Genomic DNA, 21,157 nt, shown 5'->3' with positions numbered 1-21,157 from the left:
TGATAGGAGATGAATCTGCATGTGGCATTTAGATGTTCAGGCTTATGTTAACTTCCTCCAGAGGGGTACTCATTTTTGTTTCAGGAAGGCAGTGGTGGTAGGATCAGTAACATCTATCTTAGCATCAAACCAAAGATTGAACTGATTGAATTCTTGCCCTTAATCTTGGTTAATGTTGGTTGATTTCCAGGTTGCTTTTACTTATAGCAAGTCCTTTGGAGGTCCAGACTAGAAGTCAGGTATTTAGTGAGTCCTGTTAACTCTGGTCCTGAACTTTATTATTATTTTTAAAGACTTATTTATTTATGCATACAAGAACTGGGATGTAATCCAGAGGTGCGGGGGGTTGGGGTGAGAGGATTCACTCTGTTCACAGAGTGAACAGAACAGGCAGATCTTCACTGCTGAGGGGAGCAGCAGGGCAAGGCGGGAGAGGTCTGCTGAACTTTAATTTTCATTCTCCTGGCCTCTTGAGATTACCAGCAACAATACTGAGTCTCTTAGTTTCTCAGCTGTTTTGTTTGTTGGTTTGTTTGTAAATTGGCAATTGCCTTGAGGGTAAAATAGTTTATTTCTCTCTAGGATCTTGACTTTTCAAGTCCTTTCATAAGTCTTTTCTGTTTTCACACATTTTGTTTACCTTCTGCAACATCTCCATTTATTCTCAGAAGTAAAGTTTGTCTTGGATAAACTAACCTGCTAGTTTAAAGTAACCTATGTGAACCAGAAAGTACCAGCTGATTATTTGAAACCAGAAAGTACCAGTTGATTAGTTTAAAATTCTGATCATACTTTCTAAATGTCTTTTTATTTCTTTTATAAATGTCCTTTGAAAAATTCTTAAAGATTTTTATTCAAGTCCTCTATTATGAGAAACTTATTTATGATAACCTTCTGTTTTTCCTCATTGATGAGTGCAAATTTTCTTTTATTGAATCATGAGCTTTAATAGAAATATTTGCTACATTGATAAAATGTTTGTACTTTCAACTTTTAAGGATATGACTTCTGAGCATTATTTTAACTCAATCTTTATGCTACTAGCAATAACAAGCCACAGCTTTTGTTCATGTCAAACCATGCAGGTAATTGTCAGTCTGCTTTTGTTTACCTTCCTACCACCAGGGTGTGGAGTTTGAGGGCAGAATATGAGACAGCACTATGGAAAATGCCCTCCTGAAGAACTGAGACTTTCAATTTCCCCATCACCCCCAAGCAGTGTGACAGGGTAAGGGTCAATGACACCTGAATTTGAGTCTTTGTTCTTTCTCTTGTCAATCAACCATATGGCCTGAGGCAGAATGCCTCAGCCTCCTCCCACAGTTCGATTTTATCTTCTGTACCCTAACATGCCCACTGCTACAATGCCTAGCTTAGTGCTCTTTTTACATTAGTTTCTTGAGAAATTAGGATCTCCAATTTAAAAATATTCACTTTGTATAATGGAAGAAGAATTGGAAGAAGGAAAAGCTGGAGTTGGAAATTTATCTAACTTTATCCTTAGAGGGAAGACGTGACTCAAACAATAACTTTGTTGAAATAATTGCCCTCTGTCCTGAGCTTGTCTTGTATCTATATCTCTAAGGCTCAAGAAACACAACCATTGACACAGAGCGAATTGGGACACTGGCTTTTCACCTTGTGATGGGTTTGGCTTCTGACCTTTTGTCTGTATCAGAGAAGATAAGGGAAAATGTTTTGAAAGAAAGGAGAAAGAAGATAGTCAGAGCAAAACAAAGTAAAGAAGCTGGCAGAAAAAGAAGTGAGGCCTGCGGCACCAAAAGAAACAGAAACTAAGCTAAGTAGGATAGGGACAGAAAGTAGATCCTACAAAGAACTCATCGGAGGTCTTTAATGTGGTTGCTTTGTGAGCAGAGTGACGTGCAGACACAGAGTGCTGAGGAGTTGCTTATCTGGAGCCTGCAGAGCAGTCTGACAGACCTAGGAAGATGCCTTTCACAGAGTCCAAGAGCTAAGGGGTGATGCACAATGTGTCACTGACAAGGGGGGACTGCAAGCCCTGCTTCCTTTCTTACAAGAAACAAGTGAACAAGCTCATTTTTTAAATCCATGGGGGCTGAAAAGAGGTGAATTGACTTGAATGTTTACAGTTTCTTATCATCCTGGGGCTGAACGTGGCACAGCTTCTACAGAAGCGTTTCCAGATGGGAAATATTTCAGAGAGCCACATCTCTTCTCAAAGTGCCTAATGTCTGTGTGTTTCTAAAGAATAGCATGAAGATGCTGAATCCTTCCCCTCTCCTAATTAGACTCTCTGGAGTGGCCCAGGGACCAGCCTTCTAAATGACTTCACCAGGTCATTTTCTGGCACACTGAGATTTGACAAAGTGCCTGTTCCCTGGGAACCTAGAACAATCTGGCTGGATAAAATTCAATTCAGAAGTTTGTTTAAAATATGTATTTCTATGCAAACTGGTACAACCAGTATGGAAAGCTGTGTGGAGTTTCCTCAAACTGCTAAAAATGGAGCTTCCATATGCTCTAGCAATTCCAATCCTAGGTATCTACCCAAAGGACACAAAAACATTAATTCAAAAGGGCACCTGCACCCCTATGTTTATAGCAGCACTATTTACAATAGCTAAGCTATGGAAACAACCCAAATGCCTGAAAATAGATAACTGGATTAAGAAGATGTGGTACATATACACAATGGAATACTATTCAGCAATCGAAAAAGATAAACTCATGCCATTTGCAGCAACATGGATGGAGCTGGAAGGGATCATGCTCAGTAAAATAAGTCAGAAAGAAAAAGAAAAATACTGGATGGTTTCATTATAGGAGGAATATAGAGGATCCAAATAAGGGATCTGGGGAAAAAAAGTAATTATAATAAAGTAAAAAGCAAAATTAAAAAGCAACTATAAACCAGAGACATTCTGCAGGGGTGGGCAGGGATAAGGGGTGGGGGAGTAGGATTGAAGCAAGGGTGGGGAGAGCACAAGGGATGATGGTGATGGTACATGGGTGAATTGGTGGTAGAAATTTCACAGGGACTATAACCGAGATGAGAAAGCATACATTGTACAAAAATGAAGAATGATGTGAAATATATAGAAAATAAAATTAAAAAAGTACATGTTTCTAAAAACTGATTGTGGGACCTGACATTCTAATTCAGTAGATTTGGAGACCTCTGGTCGGTATAGTCTGTGTTAACTTGGTCCTCATGACTTTGCATCTAGCATAATTTTGAAAGATATGTTTCAGGAGAAACTTACAGTCTTGAGCCTATTAATGCTAATTCTGAGAGGTGTCTTCTGTTGTCTTCTGTTTTGGTTAGAACTATCGTATTTGGGAAAGAGATACAATTAGATTAAAATTTCAAATCCCAACCACCTGATAAGTAAATCAGAGATTATGGTATATTTTCAATCTATAGCATCTCACTGGTATTAGTATTGAACCCATATATTAGTTTTTGATGAGGGTTGGGGACTCCCCTTAGCTGAGCAGAATCTAGAAGGCCTTTATAGCTCTCTTTTAGGGCTGAAGTTCAACCAGAAACAACCAATGCTCCTCTTGACTCACGTCTTCTGCTTTCTGAACATTGAAAATTTGTGCACTGATTCTGAATCAGAAGAGAAAGTCTCGAGTTATATTTGTGATTTGAATAGGAAGGTAATCTCTTAGTAAGAGATCATAAAGGCAACACAACAGTAAAGAAATAATTACAGGTTGTGCTAACTATAGTTTAAATTATCACATTAATCCTGAATACATAAATTTAAAAATCATGTTAGACAAAAAGTAGAAATAAATTACTTTTTACCGCCTATCTAATAAATCATTCCCAGAGATAATTTAGGTTAAAAAGTACCTTCACATTTCTTAGTTTGATTAATGATGGCTCCTCTGAGGTCTGCAGTATTATCTAATAAGATTCTTGGCTGTAGTTTCAAAGTTAATTTAATTCCTCATGTTGGTGAGTTTTTCACACTGGGCTCTGACATCTGAATGGTTTCAAGTCATTCTGTCACTTCACCAAATTATTTTCCCTCTTAAAATGACCTGAAAAGACCTTGGCCAGCCATTCTCTGTTCTTCAATCAGCATTCACCTAGGTACTTCTGGTAAGTGGGAGAAACCATAGCAACAGCAGTTCTGGCACTTAGGAAGTTGCCATCAGGACCCCCCTCCCCACCCTCCTGAATAGCAAACTAATGAGCCGTCTTCCTTTCCTGACAACTCTGCCACAAAGCTGGAGAAAATAATTAGTGCTGAGAACCCCAGTTAAAACTACATACACTTGTTGTTGCTCACTATATGAAAAGACATGTTTCAGGGCAACGTGATTGGGCTTTCAGTGTGCTGGTGAAAGCTGGCCCTGTGAGCCTTGAGAGCAGACAGGTAGTGGCCCAGACTGTGAGAACCTGGTAAAGGAGGTGGTTGGCAGTGTGGGTTTTGGATTGGTTGGCTTATATATGAAAGGTGAACTCACAGGGGTTAGTCCTGGGGTAGAGTCAGTATCTCCAGGGTTAGTGGGGTCACAGATGTCAAAACACCAGAACACATGCTTAATAATGGACTATAAAATAAACCCCAATACATTTAAATTTAATTGAAATAATAAGAAGTGTGTTATCTGATTACAATGGAATTGAAGTAGAAATCAATAATAGAAAGATAACAGGAAAATCTTGAAACACTTTGGAAACTAGAACATATTTCTAAGTAAACCATGGATCAATAATACATTGTGCTGAATGAAAATAAAAAGTACAACATGTCAAGATTTGTGTGATACAGTTAAAGGAGTGCTGGTAGGGGATTGTGTAGTATTAAATATATATATTAAAGAAGAGAAAGAGACCCAGATCAATAATTTAAGTTCCAAGTTCGACAATCTAGAAAAAGAAGAGCAAAATAAACCCAAAGCAGATAGAAAGAAGGAAACAATAACAAAAACAGAAGTTAGTTAAATTTAAAATAGAAAAAGAGCAGAGAAAGTTAATAAAACAGATCTGGTTCTTTGAAAAGATCAATAAAATTGATGAAGTTCTAGTAAGACTGATGAAAGAAAGGGAGAAGACACAAATTATCAATATCAGGAATCAGTCCAGGGCTACCATTACAGACCATGATGACATCAAAAGGATAATAAGGACATGTTACAAATAATTCTATACATTGCAAGTAGATGAAATGGACCACTTTCTTAAAAACCACAAATTACCATAAATCACCCAATAAGAAATAAATAATTCGAATAGCCCTGCCCTGTAACTATCAAGAAAGTTGAAATTATAAAACAAACAACTGCAGGCCTAGATAGTTTCACTGGGGAATTATACCAAATGTTTATTTTTTAAATTTTATTTATATTTGTGTAGAAGAACTGGGGTGTAGGCCAGAGGTGTGTGTGTGTGGGGGTTGGTGGTGAGAGGATTCACCAGAGACAGAGTGGGGAGCAGAATAGGTGGATTTACTGAAATACACTGCTGAGGGGAGCAGCAGGCAAGACAGTAGAGGTCTGCCACTCCATATGTGGGTTATCTCCCTGGTCAGGGATCCAACTCAGGCTGTAGAGGTGATAGTGCTGAGACTTAACCCTTAGACCACCAGGGAGGCACTAGTTAACATTTTATTTCATGGTGGAAAATTAGATTTCATCCCTTTATGATCAGGAACAAGATATGGATTTCTGCTTTGTCATTCTTATTCAAAAACTAGTGATGGGAGTTCTAGCCAGTGCAACATGGCAAGAAAAGGAAATAAAAGACATATAGAACAGAAAGGAAGGAATAAAATTATTCATATTTGCAGATGGTAAGATTGTCTAAGGAGAAAATCTTCAGGAATGTACAAAAATCACCTCATACTAATAAATGAGTTCAGCAAGATCACAGCTTAAAAATAAAAAGAAAATTTATTTCTATATATTATAATGAATATGTGGACACAAATTAGCATTAACTAACACAAAACTATAATCACACAAAGAAAATGAAATGGTTAGAAGTACATATAACAAACTTTTTTTGGCAAGTTATTTTTATTTTTAAAAAAGATTTATATATATTTAAAGATTTATTCATTTATACAAGAACTGGGGTACAAGCCAGAGCGCAGGAGGGTGAGAGGACTCACCAGAGACAGAGTGGGGAACAAAACAAGCAGACGGACCAAAAGTCACTGCTGAAGGGAGCAGCAGGCAAGGCAGGAGAGGTCCGCTGCGCCATGTGGGTATCTCCCTGGCTGGGAATCAAACCCGCACTGCAGAGGCTGCGGACAACTTCATAGTGCTGCGCTCAACCCGCTGCGCCACCAGGGAAGCCCTGCAAGTTATTTAATTCAGTAAAGGAAGAACACTTAAGAACATAACATTCACAATATCCAGCATCCAATAAAAAATTAATAAACAAGCCAAGAAAAAGGAAAATGTGGCCCATAACCAGGAAAAAAATTAGTCAAAAAGCACAGAAATGAAAGTGTAGTAACAAACTTTTACATGACTTGTATGCTGTAAACTACAAAATACTGATGAAGGAAATCAAAGAAAGGTATAAATAAATAGTTACACTGGCTATTTGTGTGAAGATTCGACATCACAAATGCTCAGTGCTCCCCAAATTGAAAATACAGGTTTTTTGCCATTCCAATTAAAAACCTAGGAAGATTTATTTTAGACATAGACAAGCATTTTCTAAATCTTAAGTGAAAAAGTAAAGGAACTAAAATAAGGAAAACAATTTAAAAAAGAATAAAGTGGGAGAAATCACTCTAGAAGATTTCAAGACTTACTTATATAATACAATTACAAGACTATTTGAACTTATAATTGGACTTGTAATATATTGAGACACACAGATTAATGAAACAGAAAGAATCCAGAAAATGACCTCTCACAAATGTGTCCAAGTTGATTTTTGACAGGGTGCAAATGCAGGTCAATGGAGAACAGATAGCATTTCCATCAAACTCTGCTGGGACGACTAGACTTCTACAGGAAAAACAAATGAACCTCAACTTAAGACTCAAGTCTCAGATCTTATATAAAAATTACGCAAAATGGACACAAGCTTAAGTGTAAAGCATAAAACTATACAACTTTTAGGAAACAATAGGAGAAAATATTTGAGATCTAAGACTAAGCACAGGGTTCTTCGATGACACAAAAACCACATTCCATAAAAGAAAAGCAAGGCAAATCGGACATTGTTAAAATGAAAACTCTAGCTCTGCTCAATATTCTGTTAACAAGATGAAATGAAAAACTACAGGATGGGAAAAAATATTTACAAACCGAGATACTGTGCAAGGTCTAAGATCGAGAATATATAAAGAACTCTCAAAACTCAACAAACCAAACAACCTCATTAGAAAATAGACAAAAGCCTTGAGGATAATAGCAATGGCAAATAAATATATGAAAAGATATTCAACTTCACTAGCCATTAGGGAAATGCTAATCAAACACATCTCTCAAAATGGATAGAATGGAAAATAGTGATTCCACAAATGCTGGTGAGAATGAGGAAAAACTCGATCACTCAGATATTGCTGATGGGAGTGTAAATACAATGGTGTAGCTACTCTGGAAAATAGCTCGGTAGTATTTAAAAAAAAAAAAAAAGTGTGCAACTAACATAAAGCCCAAAAATTGGACTGTTGGATATTTATCCTAAAAAATGAAGAATGGTGCTCACAGAAAAATCTGCACATAAATGTTCATAAACTCTAAACTGGAAACAACACAGATGTCCTTCAGTTGGTGAATAGCTAGACAAATTGTGGTACATATATATCATGGAATATTATTCATCAATGGAAAGAAACAAAGATGAAGCTCCACAGAATTATGCTACAGGGAGGGGTGGGGGTGTGTGTGTGTGCAGAATCCAATCTCAAAAGGTTTCCTACCGTATGATTCCTTTTATGACTTTCTTAAAATGACAAAGCAACAAAAATGGTGAGTGGATCTTAAGTTGCCGGCAGTTAAGGGAGAATGTAGGGGGTTTGGATAGACTAAGAAGTGGGTATAAAAGGGCAATGTGAGGGGTCCTTATGGTAGTAGAAACATGGTGTATCTGTACAGTGTCAGTATCCTGCCTGACATCTTGTACGATCATTTGTAAGACAGTACCACTGTGGAAACTGTAAAGAGCACATGTAATGTCTCTGTATTTTTTCTTACACCTACACGTGAATCTGTAATTATATCAAAATAACAAGTTTAATTTAAAAAAATATAAAGGAGCATTTAAAATGAAGGTTTGGAATTATGAACACTGGATTTTTTAGTGTAATAGTTGCATTGTGTTTCATTATACAAGATTAGTCTGTAGTCTTAAAAGACCCATACTTCAATATTTACAGATGAAATGTGCCTAGGATTTGCTTCAGAGTAATCCAGACAGGGGAATAAGGTGAGAGTCTGTTGGGATAATGATAGACACAAACAGATAACTGTTGGAACTATGTGAGTGGTGTGTGAGATTTCTTAACACTATACATCATGTGGGGTCGTCAAGCATGGTGCTATGGGAGTTGAAGTAACATGAGAGTTAAGCCACTGACCCAGAGTGGCTGACCCAGAGGACATTTTCTGTGTCCTAAAGTAGCCAACCCCTCTCCATGCTGAGGATGGGTGGGCTGTTAAATTCAGTCTGTGCTCATTGGACTCCCAGGCAACTTCCCCATGGCAACTAGCTGGATCCGGCTTGAGTCTTGGCTCTGCTACTCTGCTATTTATGATTAACCTTGGGCCAGTTAACCTCTTGAATGTCAGTGTCCTCTTCTGTAAGATGGGATACCTTATAAGAAAGGAAAGGTCTTCATCCAAGAGTTGGGAGAGAGAGAGAAAAGATAGTGGAGACTGAGGAGGTGTGGGAAGTAAAGACCCAAGGTTAGATTGGGCAGTCTTTCAGGATCCAAAGGAAGACCTCAAAAAGAATTTCAAGACAATTACTGAGAAGAAGCCAAAGATTTGGTGTTCAAGAAGTCACTGGTGCTACTGTTGACTTCAGTTCAGTGGTGACTGAAGGCCCAGATTAAGGTGTTGAGAAGTAGGTGGATTGCAAGCATGGCCCACCAGTCTTGTGCAGGGTGGTGCAGTGACAGTTACACGGGAGAGGAAACTTCAAAGAGGGTGAAGAGCAAAAAGCAACAAGAAAGAGGAAGAGATTAAAAATATAGGAGGGAGAAAGGACCACCAGGGCTCTTGTGAGGGGGACTGGGATTTCCAAGAGCATAGAGGGGTCCCTTTTCTACACAGATTGGAATTGCTGCCAAGACTGTTTTATGCTGCCATCCTGTTTATGGGTTTCATTTGATACCTGTTCAAATAGCCATTTAAAAAGAAAGAACATTTTAGGATAATCAGGAATTAAGAGTGTTGACTAGATTTTCTTTTTAGTGTGATCATAAAATTGTTTCAAAAAGTTATTCCTTGGTTTTTATGGAGTGATACTAAATGTATATATTGACAAAATGATGTCTGGAATTTGCTCTGGACTAAAGAAAATGAAAGTTACTTGTTTTCCTGCAGATAGATTCTGGAATCATTGTGCCATGTCATGCCCTCATGTATATTCATTTTCCCCTTGGCGTTTCCATGTATAATACACCACGCTAATTGTATTCCTTTACCTAGAGGTTTCATTTGTGTCTTATCACTCCAGAGCGACCTGTCTGCAACTGACGCGTGAACATCCACTTTAAAGACATCTGTGTTCCATCTGTAAATTCCTGGGGAGGAAGGTTTCTCCAAAGATGGGAATGAAGAGGTAAGATTTACTCTGAAATTTGAAATGCAGAAAAAAGTCCTTAAACTCCTCTCTGTTAAGGCTGAACTGACCTAGAGGACATTTTCCATGCCCTAAAGCACAACTCTTCAAGCTGAGGACTGGGTGGGCTGCTAACTCAGCCTATGCTCATTTCATGTGCGAGGACAAGAGGCCCCACACAAGTCCCAGGCAGCTCTCAGAGGGCAAGCAGCAGCCTTCCCAGCAAAAGTCACCAATCAATTCATCAGACCCCTTCCAGCCAGGAACCCATACTGCAGATGAAAGCTGAAGCAGCAGACTGATCTTTATTGAAGCAAGCACATTCAGAAGTGAATTGTTTACAATGATTGCAAATAGGCTAGTTGAGAAGTTTCCTGCTTCCAGACAGCTCTGTTTACATTCAGAAAGGTGTAAAAATATATTGTACAATGAACACTTTCCACCTTGAGAGTATCATGATAGTTCATACATTTGTCCATAGACATAACAAATATTGTAAAAACAATATTTACAGCAAGACAGATCCTTTATAAGTTCAAAATTTTGATGCTTAGGGTATAATTCTAAAACTAACACCATATGTTTATCCAGGTAAGAAAGACCAGGCATTATAAAAATATTTTATATAAATTTAAAGTGAGAACTAGAAAACTTTCAATACTATAAAAATATCTTTTACTAATAAAAGTATCAATTCTAGATAAATTTTCTTTATCAACAACCATGACATAAATTTTCAGAACATGCTCACTATGTCAGGAGGTCTGATTAAATAAACATGTTGAAGTTACTTCAAGGCACAATTGTCAGCCTGTCTTAGTTTTCAGAGATGGACCACTTTGCATATTAATGGCATAATTATTCTACAAAAAGTTAACTCAAGTGGCTGTGTATTATGAAAGTCATGTACAAAGACAAAGTCTTCAGCCTAGAGAGGGGATTTTTAGGTCAGCATTGCCTTCAGGAGGCCATCCCAGTTTTATTGAGTCAGCTACATTGTGCTTTAAAATGTTTAGCTGGGGAAACCTGTGATTGCATTTTGACCGTTATCTGAAATAAGCTCGTTTATTTCATTTTGCTTACTCTCTTTCATAGCATGATTGGGGTGATTTCTTTGCATCTTTGCTCTTTTTGATCTCCTAAAACACACTTTCAGTAACAGGTAACACAACTCGGCCACATTAAGCAGCACACAAATCACAGATGCAGAAATCATAAAAATGGTGAATACGGTTTTCTCCGTAGGTCTAGAAATAAAGCAGTCGACAAGATTGGGGCAAGGTTCAAGCCCACATTTCAATACCCAGGGCAAGTGGTACCCATTGTAAAGGAAGTAAAACACATACATAAAGCACGCTTCAAAGATGATTCGGAAAAAAATGCTACTGGTGTATGTCCACCACAGGGACCCCTCAATCCGAACCTTCTGCTTTTTAATGTCTTCTATGTCTTTGAATTCATTCCTTTTCTCTCCTCGCCTAAACTTGCGGGCGGCCTCGTGTCTGTTGTAGGCCACATGCATCCCTACCAGCAGCGCCGGGGTGGAAACGAAGATGAGCTGCAGGGCCCACAGCCGGATGTGGGAAACCGGGAAGAAGTGGTCATAGCACACATTTTTGCAGCCAGGTTGCAAGGTGTTGCAGACAAAATCTTCCTGCTCATCTCCCCACACTTCTTGAGCAGCCACCACCAGGATCATGACCCGGAAGACGAAGATGACAGTGATCCACACCTTGCCGATGCTGGTGGAGTGCTTGTTCACACCCCCGATGAAGGTGTGCAGGGTGCCCCAGTCCATGGTGCTGCTTTATTCCTGAACAGATGAAAATTAGCAAAGGTCAGTTCATGACATGTTGCTTTGGATTTATAGAACTGTGAGGCTATGCGACAGACTCAAGCAAATTGCTCTTAAGATCTGTGGTGATATTTTATAACTTCAACCCCCTAAACTGCTACTAGAAGTCTTTCTGAGAAGGAATGACCACTTTAAATACATTCTTGATATTTTGACCAGAAATAGCTTTTGTAGGATTTAAGATCATCTTGATTCAGTTGAATTCAGATTATACATTAGGTTGCTGTTTGACATTAATCCAGGAACACAGGTAAATAAATTCATTTCTAACTTCCTCTTAATCACTATGTAAATATGAAAGACATCTATTTCATTTTGCCTAAGGGATCACAGTAGATTGTATTCATTAAATGGATTATCCAAGGGAAAAAAACCTTTATTGAAATGACATAATTTGGTTTACTTAGCAGACTGGGGGGGGTAGGGGGGAAGAAACCAAAGATATTAGTTTACTTTGTAAAAGCATTTATATTAATTCCTAGCTCGAATAACATAATTTTCCATAATTATGTATTCCTAGGGAATATGGTAAAGTAATATTAATATGGTCAAATACTGAGAGATCCTCTTTGAAAAGAATCATGAGCCTTTACAAAGATTCATTAGTTCTCCGTGGGAACCAAGGCCAGAGTTGATCTTCTCTCCTGGCACACCCAAGTCAACACCAATGGGCCTGGGCATGGTATGGCAGAACCCCTCTTCTAATGCACTGATTTCACATCCTGGGAGGGAAGGACTTCTTTACTTCTAGAGACTTTTGCTACATTTTAAACAGATGTCTTCTTAGCCTACATTGACACAGCAGACTAAAGAATTGGTCAGCATTCTCTTTCTTCTGAAAGTGACTCATTATAAATACACATTCATGCATTTTTTCACACCCCCTTTTAGGGAAAGAGGGAATCACCAAATTTCGTGAACCCACCTTAGAGATAGTTTCTTGTGCTTGAATGCATATGGCTTCCCCTTCTCCAGTGACACCTCTTCTCCCTGTCCTCCCCCATCCCCTAGCAGCACCTATGAGCTCAGATTTTAAAGTCACAAGAAAATGGAAGACAACTCAGATCCCAAATACAAGTGGAGAAAATTAAAACACACGAAATGGACCAGAACTTACCTACTGAAACATCCCTCCCACCTGCAAAAGGGAAAGTAAGAACAAAAAAGTAGGAATATAAAAAAAAAGAAAAGAAAATACAATACTTGAGCCAAAATTAAAAAGGAAGAGCTGGCACAATGCTTAGATCAGATGGCATAGTTTTAATTGATAACAAATAAAAGGCAGACACTCTTATTTTACTTCCCCTACTTTATCAAGGAATTATTTTTAAAATGATTTCTAAAAACATGTTATAGGAACAATGCGGAGCTTACTGAGAAAGAGCTCTAGTTTAATCCCCAGAAGAACTAAATGACAGAGTATTAAAAAATTTGTAGATGGAATGGGATAACACCCAAATAGAGAAGTCAAATACTGTACAAAATTGAACAACAATGAAAGAAAATGAAAAAATTCATATTGTGGTTAAAAAAAAATCTGTAGATAGGATCAGAATTTTATTATTCAGAATGAGAGAGGCTCAATGCTTGGAGAAGATCAAATATCCCAATTTTCAAAATAAGAGAAACTTGTCTTCAGCAAACTTCTGAAACAGCATCATTCAACCTATTTGTAAAGTTGCTGTTTGTTTACTCATAGTAACCATAATAATGCAAAAGCACATACTGTCTTAGACTCAGAATGTTGTTTATAGATGCCTTTAATATTATCATCAGATTAACTGTAGATTCACAGCTCATCTAACAACTACATCTTAACATTTTACTCAAGAATAGTATGGCTAGTATGCCTTACATGGACTATCCTTATAGGCAGGATATTTGTGCGATACGATACAGCCGCCGAAAAGAAACCTAGGCTTAGGTTATATGGAGACAATGGAAAGCCTGGCTCCTGGTGCATGTTCCTTTCACTTTCAAGATGCTGGGATGCAGAAGGGTATCCACGGGAGTGTGAACAGGTGGCAGGGCCTGCAAGGATCTCACAGGTGGAGCAGGAGGGAGCTGGAACGCTTTAGCTTGAGGCCATGAGGCACATGACAGCAATCTCTGTGGTTGTGGCAGAATCAAGAGCCTTGTATATACAAGAATCAAATCCTTGTATTGATCTAGGACTAAGAATTGGATCCACTGGTGGAATTAACAGAAAGCTAGGTTTTTGTTTAAAAGATGGAGAACAATGGCACATATCTTTAAATACAAACTCTTTGTAGTTATGGTTGCTCATCTTTAAAACTTCAGTCAGAGGCTGTGTGAGTGACTGTCAGGGCTCATGCAGAGGGCCCTTGCAGGAGTGGTGATCTCAAGGTTTTATAACTGACGTTATTTATTAAATCTTCCCGTTAACATACCACTTATACCACAGCCTAGAGATTTCCAATGTTCACAAAAAAATGCATCATTGATTTAAAAAACTCTTTTTAGATAATATGAATTATGAAGTTAATTTTTAGGCCCTGATGAAAGTCATTATAATAAATTTTTGTAATTATTGCTGTTCTGGGAGTGTTTCAGGACATGAGGTAGGTAAGAGGGGAGTTAGAAACATATTTTTTGTTGTTTAAACATATTTTACAGCAGTTATTCATTGAAGGGATCAGTCCTCTTTGCTGCTTATAAGATAAAGATGTTCTCTAATTAACCAACAAACATCTCCCATTGATGTTTGGTTAATTAAATGCTTGTCAACAAGTTTTGATTTAGCAAATAAAAATTCACATTTTCTCAAACTCTCCAAAGTGCAGAGAATTTAAGCTCCCTTACAGGAAGGAAGGCCATTTTCTGAGTTTTCTGTCTGTGGCCTGCCTGAGAAATGTCACACTGTAGTCACCTAATACCCGCCCTTCTGGGATGTAAACAGACCAAGGTGCCAATGAAGACCAGGCCTGCGTGTCTCTGGGAGGCTGAGGTTCTAGGAGAGGTCAGGAGCCAGTAATTGCTTCTCAAGTACATGGTCCCTGCTTCTTAGCAGCAAGGCCCCTGACTTCTGCTCTTTTGGGTTTCTCCTTCTCAAAAAACAGGGACAATGATGATGAAAGTGGCTTCTTTTTTTTTTTTTCTTTTTTTGTTTGGCTTCTCTGAGCTCCCAAATGATGCTCTGAAGAGAATAATGCATTTCACACTACTTGCTGACTTCGACTAAAAATCAGCAATTTACTTGTGCCAATAAAGGCAAAAAAAAAAAAAAAAAAAAGGTTGCCTGGATCACAATGGAAAATGAGTGATTAAACTCAAAGACAAGCATGTCTACTCTCCTGGTCACTTTACACAATTCATCAGTCTGAAAACAAGTCACCTGACTTGCAGTATCTCCCTTTAAGAGGCACAATGGTCCTATTATTTATCACAGTAGAAAAGACTGGAAAGGCAGAACTATTTTCACATTTCCCATCCCTCCCTCACTCTGAGTGTGCTATGGGCAGGCACTCAGGGATGTAAGCCCTTGTTGCCTACAGTGAGAGCATCTCCTTCCATTCTCACGTCTAGTACACCTCATTCCTGGGGGGCTGGCAAAGAAGTCTGGGTTTTTCCTGCATATCTTCTCTGGACAGGAAGAAGAAGGAGAGTTCATCTCACAAATATTAGGAGACAGGACAGGGGATGGCCCTAAACTTCCTGACGCATTGGGCACATTGGACTGTCCTCCGGAGGGAGCTGTCAGGAGGCAGTAGACTCAGCAGGTTTTAAAGGATTTCGGAATACAGTTGTTTTCCCTGATCTGACTCTTTGGGGTTGAGGCCTGCCTGGCTGGGGACTAATCCTCAGCCTCTCTCCTTCAAAATTATAACCCCTGGGGTAACGTTTTATAAACATTTTGGTTAGAGAAGATTTGAAGACAAAATGCTCTCTGAAACCTACTTCTAAAATAATTGCATCTATTGGAACCCTTTGCAACTAGTATTAGTAAAGCTCTATCTGTTCATGCTTCGAGCTGACTTAAGACAATGGGAGGAACTTTTCTAAAAAAAAAGTAAATATTAACTATTTTTGTAAACCAGAGAGATTTATTTTAACTGGTGCCTTTTGGCTCTCTTTTAAGGGAAGAATAGATATGTTTCCCTTTTGCAGTCTTCTAAGAATGTGGTTACATTTAAACTGACAAAGGTAAATTGTATTTGGTTTTGTGGTATATCTAATCATAGCAAACAATTCCATGTTGCATTCTTGATACTACAGCTCCAGACCAAAATATAAGCTGCAACTGCTGATGATACACAAGGTATTGTGAAGATAGATGGTCCTCCCCCTTTACGACTCAAATAATTTGTCTATCAGTATTCTGCTTCAGTGACACAATTTCTTTATTGTTTTATTTAAGAATTTTCTTTAGTCTCTAATTTAGAATTTAATCATAACTAATTTTCTTAACAATGTCATTTTAGTTTCATTGATGTTAGAATCAAAACTAAAGCCCTAAAAACTATAGTGATAACCCTCAGCAGATACCAAGTGGTGGAAAATATTTTTCTAGATAGTTCTATTCCTCTTTGGATGGGCTTTCCAGTCATTCAGTAAATATTTACTAGACTCTAGAACAGAACACATTCCTCACAGTTTCCACCAAGCTTTGCATAGTTGACTTGTGTGTATTGATAAAAGGCAACAATATCCAAGCAAACAAGCCCAGTCAGCCTTACTTCCAAGGACTCAAAGCTTATCACAGGAGGAGAGTTAGGGCAAGGATCCTTCTCAAGGGCTTCAGGCTTTCTTCTACATTATTTGATTGCCTAGAAGCCAATATTGCACATGAATATAAAGCTTCGAGCAGTTTCTGAATGTCAATGAGGAAGTCACCTGTTGAGGAAAAAAACAGCTGTGGCATATTCCTTTAACTCTTCCCACATGTGTGTTATGTAAGGTATTTTTGGGTGGTTCTTTTTATTCCCAGAACTGTTAACGAGGGGAGTTTGGATACTGCCAGTTTCCTGACACTCCATACTTTGACTATACAATAAAACCAAAATAAAATCTTTAGCATGCATTCTTTTCCTTATCAAACTACTCCTACTACCACGACCACTCCCACTACTACTACTGCTATTACTACGACAACTGCTGCCCAAGCCCAAACCTCAATCCCATTCCCTAAACATTAAAAAGAAAAAGGAGTAGAGTTTGAGAAGCAGGAACCGGACCCCCCCACCTCCATCAGCACTATATAAAAAATAGAAAACAAAACAGAGGGAAGAAAGAGGGGGATCCCAATAGACTATGTATGGTGAGATATTGTTGGGGGTTTGGTGGTGGGAGTGGAGTGATGAGACGCATTTGGCATTTGTAGAGGTGTGAACTTATACTCTAAAACACATACAATGTTGTAAACTAATTTTACCTCAATAAATGTAATTAAAAACAATAAATGAAAGCAGGAAAAAAAACATAAGTTCTCTTTTTAATCAAGAAGAGTCTGTCTTCTGAAATCCCAGGTCATCTAAGAAATAATTGATCAGGTAACTGATTTTTAAACTTAATTTCTCAAAACTTCAGCAACTATTCTTTTAAAATAACAAGTAGTGATGACATGGATTTAAGATTTACATAGTTCTTCAAAATTAAGTAAAAATGAATTTTTCTACTTATAGAGACTAAATATAAAAACAGACGATTGAATTACATGCATTTTTTACTGTATTTAAAAATGTAAAGTTTAAAACAATTCCATTAAGTTCTTCGCACTCCATTCAAGCCAACCTGTGTCTTTCCCAAAGTCTAATAAGAATTAAATAATCCTGGGAATAAAATCAGACAAGGCCAGCAGTGGATCCAGTTCCACTTTCATAGCAAGCAGAAAAAAAACAGAAACTTAACTTAGGATAATGTAGCCATTGGCAGAATGATGTCCTCATGGGCCCAGAAGTTTGGGTCAGAAATTATTTCCCCACAACTATATTCTACTTAACTTTTTAACTAAGATGTGCAAACAACTCATAGCTCCCGGAATCTTCTGATAGAATCAAAACGGTTCTGTGAGGAACATCTGTTCAGCCTATTGAGATTGTTTAGTCAGACCCGCAGCGCTTTCTGCCCTGTCCCTTCTTAACTCTTGCTTGCTTCGTAGCTCTTATAATTCAGAAGAGAAAAGTAACAGAGTGAGGTCACCAAACCTGCATCATAATTTGTTTTAAAATAAAAACACCGATGAAACAGCTGAGCTGGGAAGCGTCCTCCCCGGGTTTTGGTCACTGCCGGGAGACCCTCAGCACCCTGGCTGTTCCCGCAGGCCACGACACAGTGTTGGTGTTCTCGAGCCAGAAACCCCCTTCTCCCCTCCTTGGCAGAGCTCAAACAACACCCCCAAAGACTCTGCCTGATCCAAATAACAGACAAAGCGCTCCACAGCGCAGTGCTGAGCAGCATCCTGCAATTCTAAGGAAACTGCATTGAGCAGGACATTTTCTTCTAGAACATTGGTTAGATTCTGCTAGAACTGGGGCAAGAAAACACTTCTAAGCCATAAAATCCACCGAAGGGAAAAAACAACCGCGCATGGTTATATCCAAGGTTAAATTCAGCCGGGCACTAAACTGACAGCGAGATCCCACCTAGGGAGCACCGCGGAGGCTGGGCCGCATCCGTGCTGCCCCACGACCCCCGGCCCTGGCGGGCGTCCACAAGACTCACCTCCCGCTCTCCGGGGACGACGGAGGTTACTCAAGTGGAAATAGAAAAAAATAAAACACAACCCAAACCCACACGACGTCAGGTGACAACTGGGATGGGTGCCTCCACCTTTTAAGTGAGATGTGTCACCAATGACACTTAATTACTGTTGTCCACTGGGCTGTCATCTGCGTTTCACAAGTTCCTCGGATGCGCATCTCGCAGCCATCCCTGCGATTTACCAACCCGCCTTGAGTCTCGAGGTTTGACCGAAACCCCGCCGTTTAACTGGCTTTTCTCTGCCCCCAAATCCAAGCGGGATTTGTCAGTGACCCATAAAAGCGAAGAAAATCCAAGGCGCAGCAGAGGACACAGTCCCCATCTGTGTCCTCTGCTGAAAGGGGAAAGGGGCACAGTCCCCATCTCTGCCACCTTCACACACGTTGAGAAACATTTATAAAACCTGTCGTGCAAGTCAAAGGGGGACCATTGGGGTAAAAGTCAGACCAGCCCCTCCTCGCCCCTCCCGTGCGGGGTGATGCAAGCTGCGCCCGCTGCCCACGCCCGGCTGGGGGATCCCGCCGGCTGGACGCGGGAAGATGCGGCTCCGAGGCGAGGGTTGGCCCCGGGCACCCCCCTTTAACCATCCCCAGCCCCCAGGGACGCCTGTGCCCACCCGGGAGCGGTCTCCAGCGGGACGACTCGGGCGCGGGAGGCGGGTCTCCGAGCTCACCTGCCCGGGGTTCTCGGCGGTAGTTCCAGCGCTCGTGGGGCTGCGGTGGTGCGCGCACCAGTGAGTCCGGAGCGACCCCGCCAGCCCACGGCCCAGCTTCTGTGGGGGCGGTGAGGATGGTGGGGCGCCCGGCGCCGTTCACCTGCGCGGCCGGGGCGCGGGTTCTGAAGCGCTGGGGCTCCCTGCGCGGCTGAGGGCAGGCGGGACGGCAGGGGCGCCTTAGACTCCCGGGCGGCTCTGGGTCTGCTCCGCCTTCCCGCCCGCTGGGGTGAAGGCCGCGGTTCCCACCTGCAGCGCCTTTTAATCGCGCTCCACCCCGCCTCTGCCCTGACGCTCCCCGGCTGGCTGCGCAAGGCCGGCGCGGTGACCCGACGCGTGCCCGCCCCGGGGTGCAGGCCACAGGCAGGCCCTCCCTCCCGGCCAAGGAGCTGGGGGCGGCGCGGGTGTGGGTCTCCTGGGTGCAAGGGCCTCCCCTTGGGGTACCGGGGAGCGGAGGGCGGGCCCAGCCAGTTCCTGGAAGGGGGCGCGGCGGCGCGGGTCTCCTGCGGGCGTCCGGAGCTCGCGGGCAATCTGCTCTTGGATTGGATTGGGCCCCAGACCCGGGGCCCCTTACCCTGCCCCTTAGGGAGTAGGCCTGGGTGAGTGCACCCACCGCCCGTTGGGAGGCTCCTGATGATACCAGTTGGGATGAGGTACCAGGATCGGTACCAGTTGGAATCAGAATTCGGCGTAGGCTATATTTTTGCCAGGGCGTATATATTCCCTTTTTTCTGGACAGTGACAAGGTGCCCTGTAGCTGTGCACCGCCTTTTCCTAGAGAGTAGCCTGGGGGCCCAGGGACTGCCGTTCTTTATTCACTTATGATCACCTAGAGGAGTCGAAGGGGTTCATTTTATTAGTTACCTCCATCCTTTGAAGCCTCCTCCGGGGAAGCCAAGCCGGCCTTTCGCAGCTAGCCCAGCACACCACCTAAAGGCTACGCTGGTGGCCCCCTTTTAAGGCACAGACTGGAATGCCCAGAGCGGGCACAGGGAATGGTGCAGGGGCTGGTGGGGTAGAAATGTCGGAAGCTACTTAGAACCCGGATTTACAGGTTCAAACCTGTCCTACGTTGGACAAGGGATGTGTGATTTGCTTGTTCCACAAAATCGGTTGGTAATTAAATGTCCCCACCTAAACCATTTACTACTCATTGGGTCATATTCTCTAATGCAACAGGATTAGTAGTGATTCTTAAGATGTCCCTTCAAAGTCGTGAAAGTTGAACCAAGACTTTGTAAAACAAATTAAACTTCCAAAATATTTTGTTTGAGGGGCCTCCCGGTGGCGCAAGGGGTTAAGCGTCAGCACTATGAAGCTATCTGCAACTACTGCAGCAGGAGTTGGATTCCCTGCCAGGGTGGTGACCCACATGGCACAGCAGACCTCTCCTGTCTCGCCAGCGGCTCCCCTCAGCAGTGTATTTCAGTCAACCCACCTGTCCTGCTCTCCACTCTGTCTCTGGTGAATCCTCTCACCCCCTGCGCCTCTGGCCAGTACCCCAGTTCTTGTATGCATAAACAATAAATCTTTTTTAAAAAACCCAAAATATTTTGTTTGAGGAGAACATGTTTTTTGGAGAAATGTCCCTGAGCAGATAAGTTTAGAACACTTTAGGGTGGACCTTGATATGTCCTGTGCCTGGAACCATTCAGCCAACCTTAAAGTTTTAGGGGAGGGGGCCTCTTCTGTCCACCACAATTCCGCCACGATGTACCTTTTGGTCTTTTCTTCATCACTCCCCAAACACTCCATCCAGGCACATCTGTTTTCATAGTATAATAATTACATAGTAAAATAATTCAATTTAAAAAGCAGATTCTAAATTGCTTTGAGGATTATCAATAGTTTAAACCTCTTTTGTGTGCCCACTGCTCTAGTTAAGAGTACTCTGCACATGTAGGTGTTGCTCCATGAGTATTTGCATTTTTATTGGTAAACCCAACCAGCATAGCAAATAATCCTGGAAATAGCTTTGGTTCCTGAGGCCTGACTGCCCATGTTCCCACTTCTACAGCTGGTCCATACGACCCTGTGTCTGAATCAATGAAAGTTGTTCTAGGACTCAGCCAGGAAAGTACTTTCTAACTCAAGTAGTCACAGAGAATATGTTGCCTTT

At 40.9% G+C, this 21,157-nt stretch overlaps 1 protein-coding gene across 1 annotated transcript; it reads right to left on the bottom strand.

Moving 5' to 3' along the window:
• Window positions 1–10,457: 10,457 nt before the first annotated feature.
• GJB6 (gap junction protein beta 6) lies at window positions 10,458–19,076 on the bottom strand. Its single transcript, XM_037528780.2, has 2 exons — window positions 19,000–19,076; window positions 10,458–11,564 (listed from the first exon to the last, which is right to left on the bottom strand). The coding sequence occupies exon 2, from the start codon at window positions 11,547–11,549 to the stop codon at window positions 10,764–10,766; it is 786 nt and encodes a 261-aa protein (XP_037384677.1). The 5' UTR covers window positions 11,550–11,564; window positions 19,000–19,076; the 3' UTR covers window positions 10,458–10,763.
• Between the last annotated feature and the right edge of the window lie 2,081 nt (window positions 19,077–21,157).

Source organism: Talpa occidentalis, unplaced genomic scaffold (assembly GCF_014898055.3).
Source record: "Talpa occidentalis isolate TD23 unplaced genomic scaffold, MPIMG_talOcc4v2.1 talOcc4.5, whole genome shotgun sequence".
Taxonomy (NCBI): Eukaryota; Metazoa; Chordata; class Mammalia; order Eulipotyphla; family Talpidae; genus Talpa; species Talpa occidentalis.
This window is presented reverse-complemented; position numbering and strand designations above follow the sequence as displayed.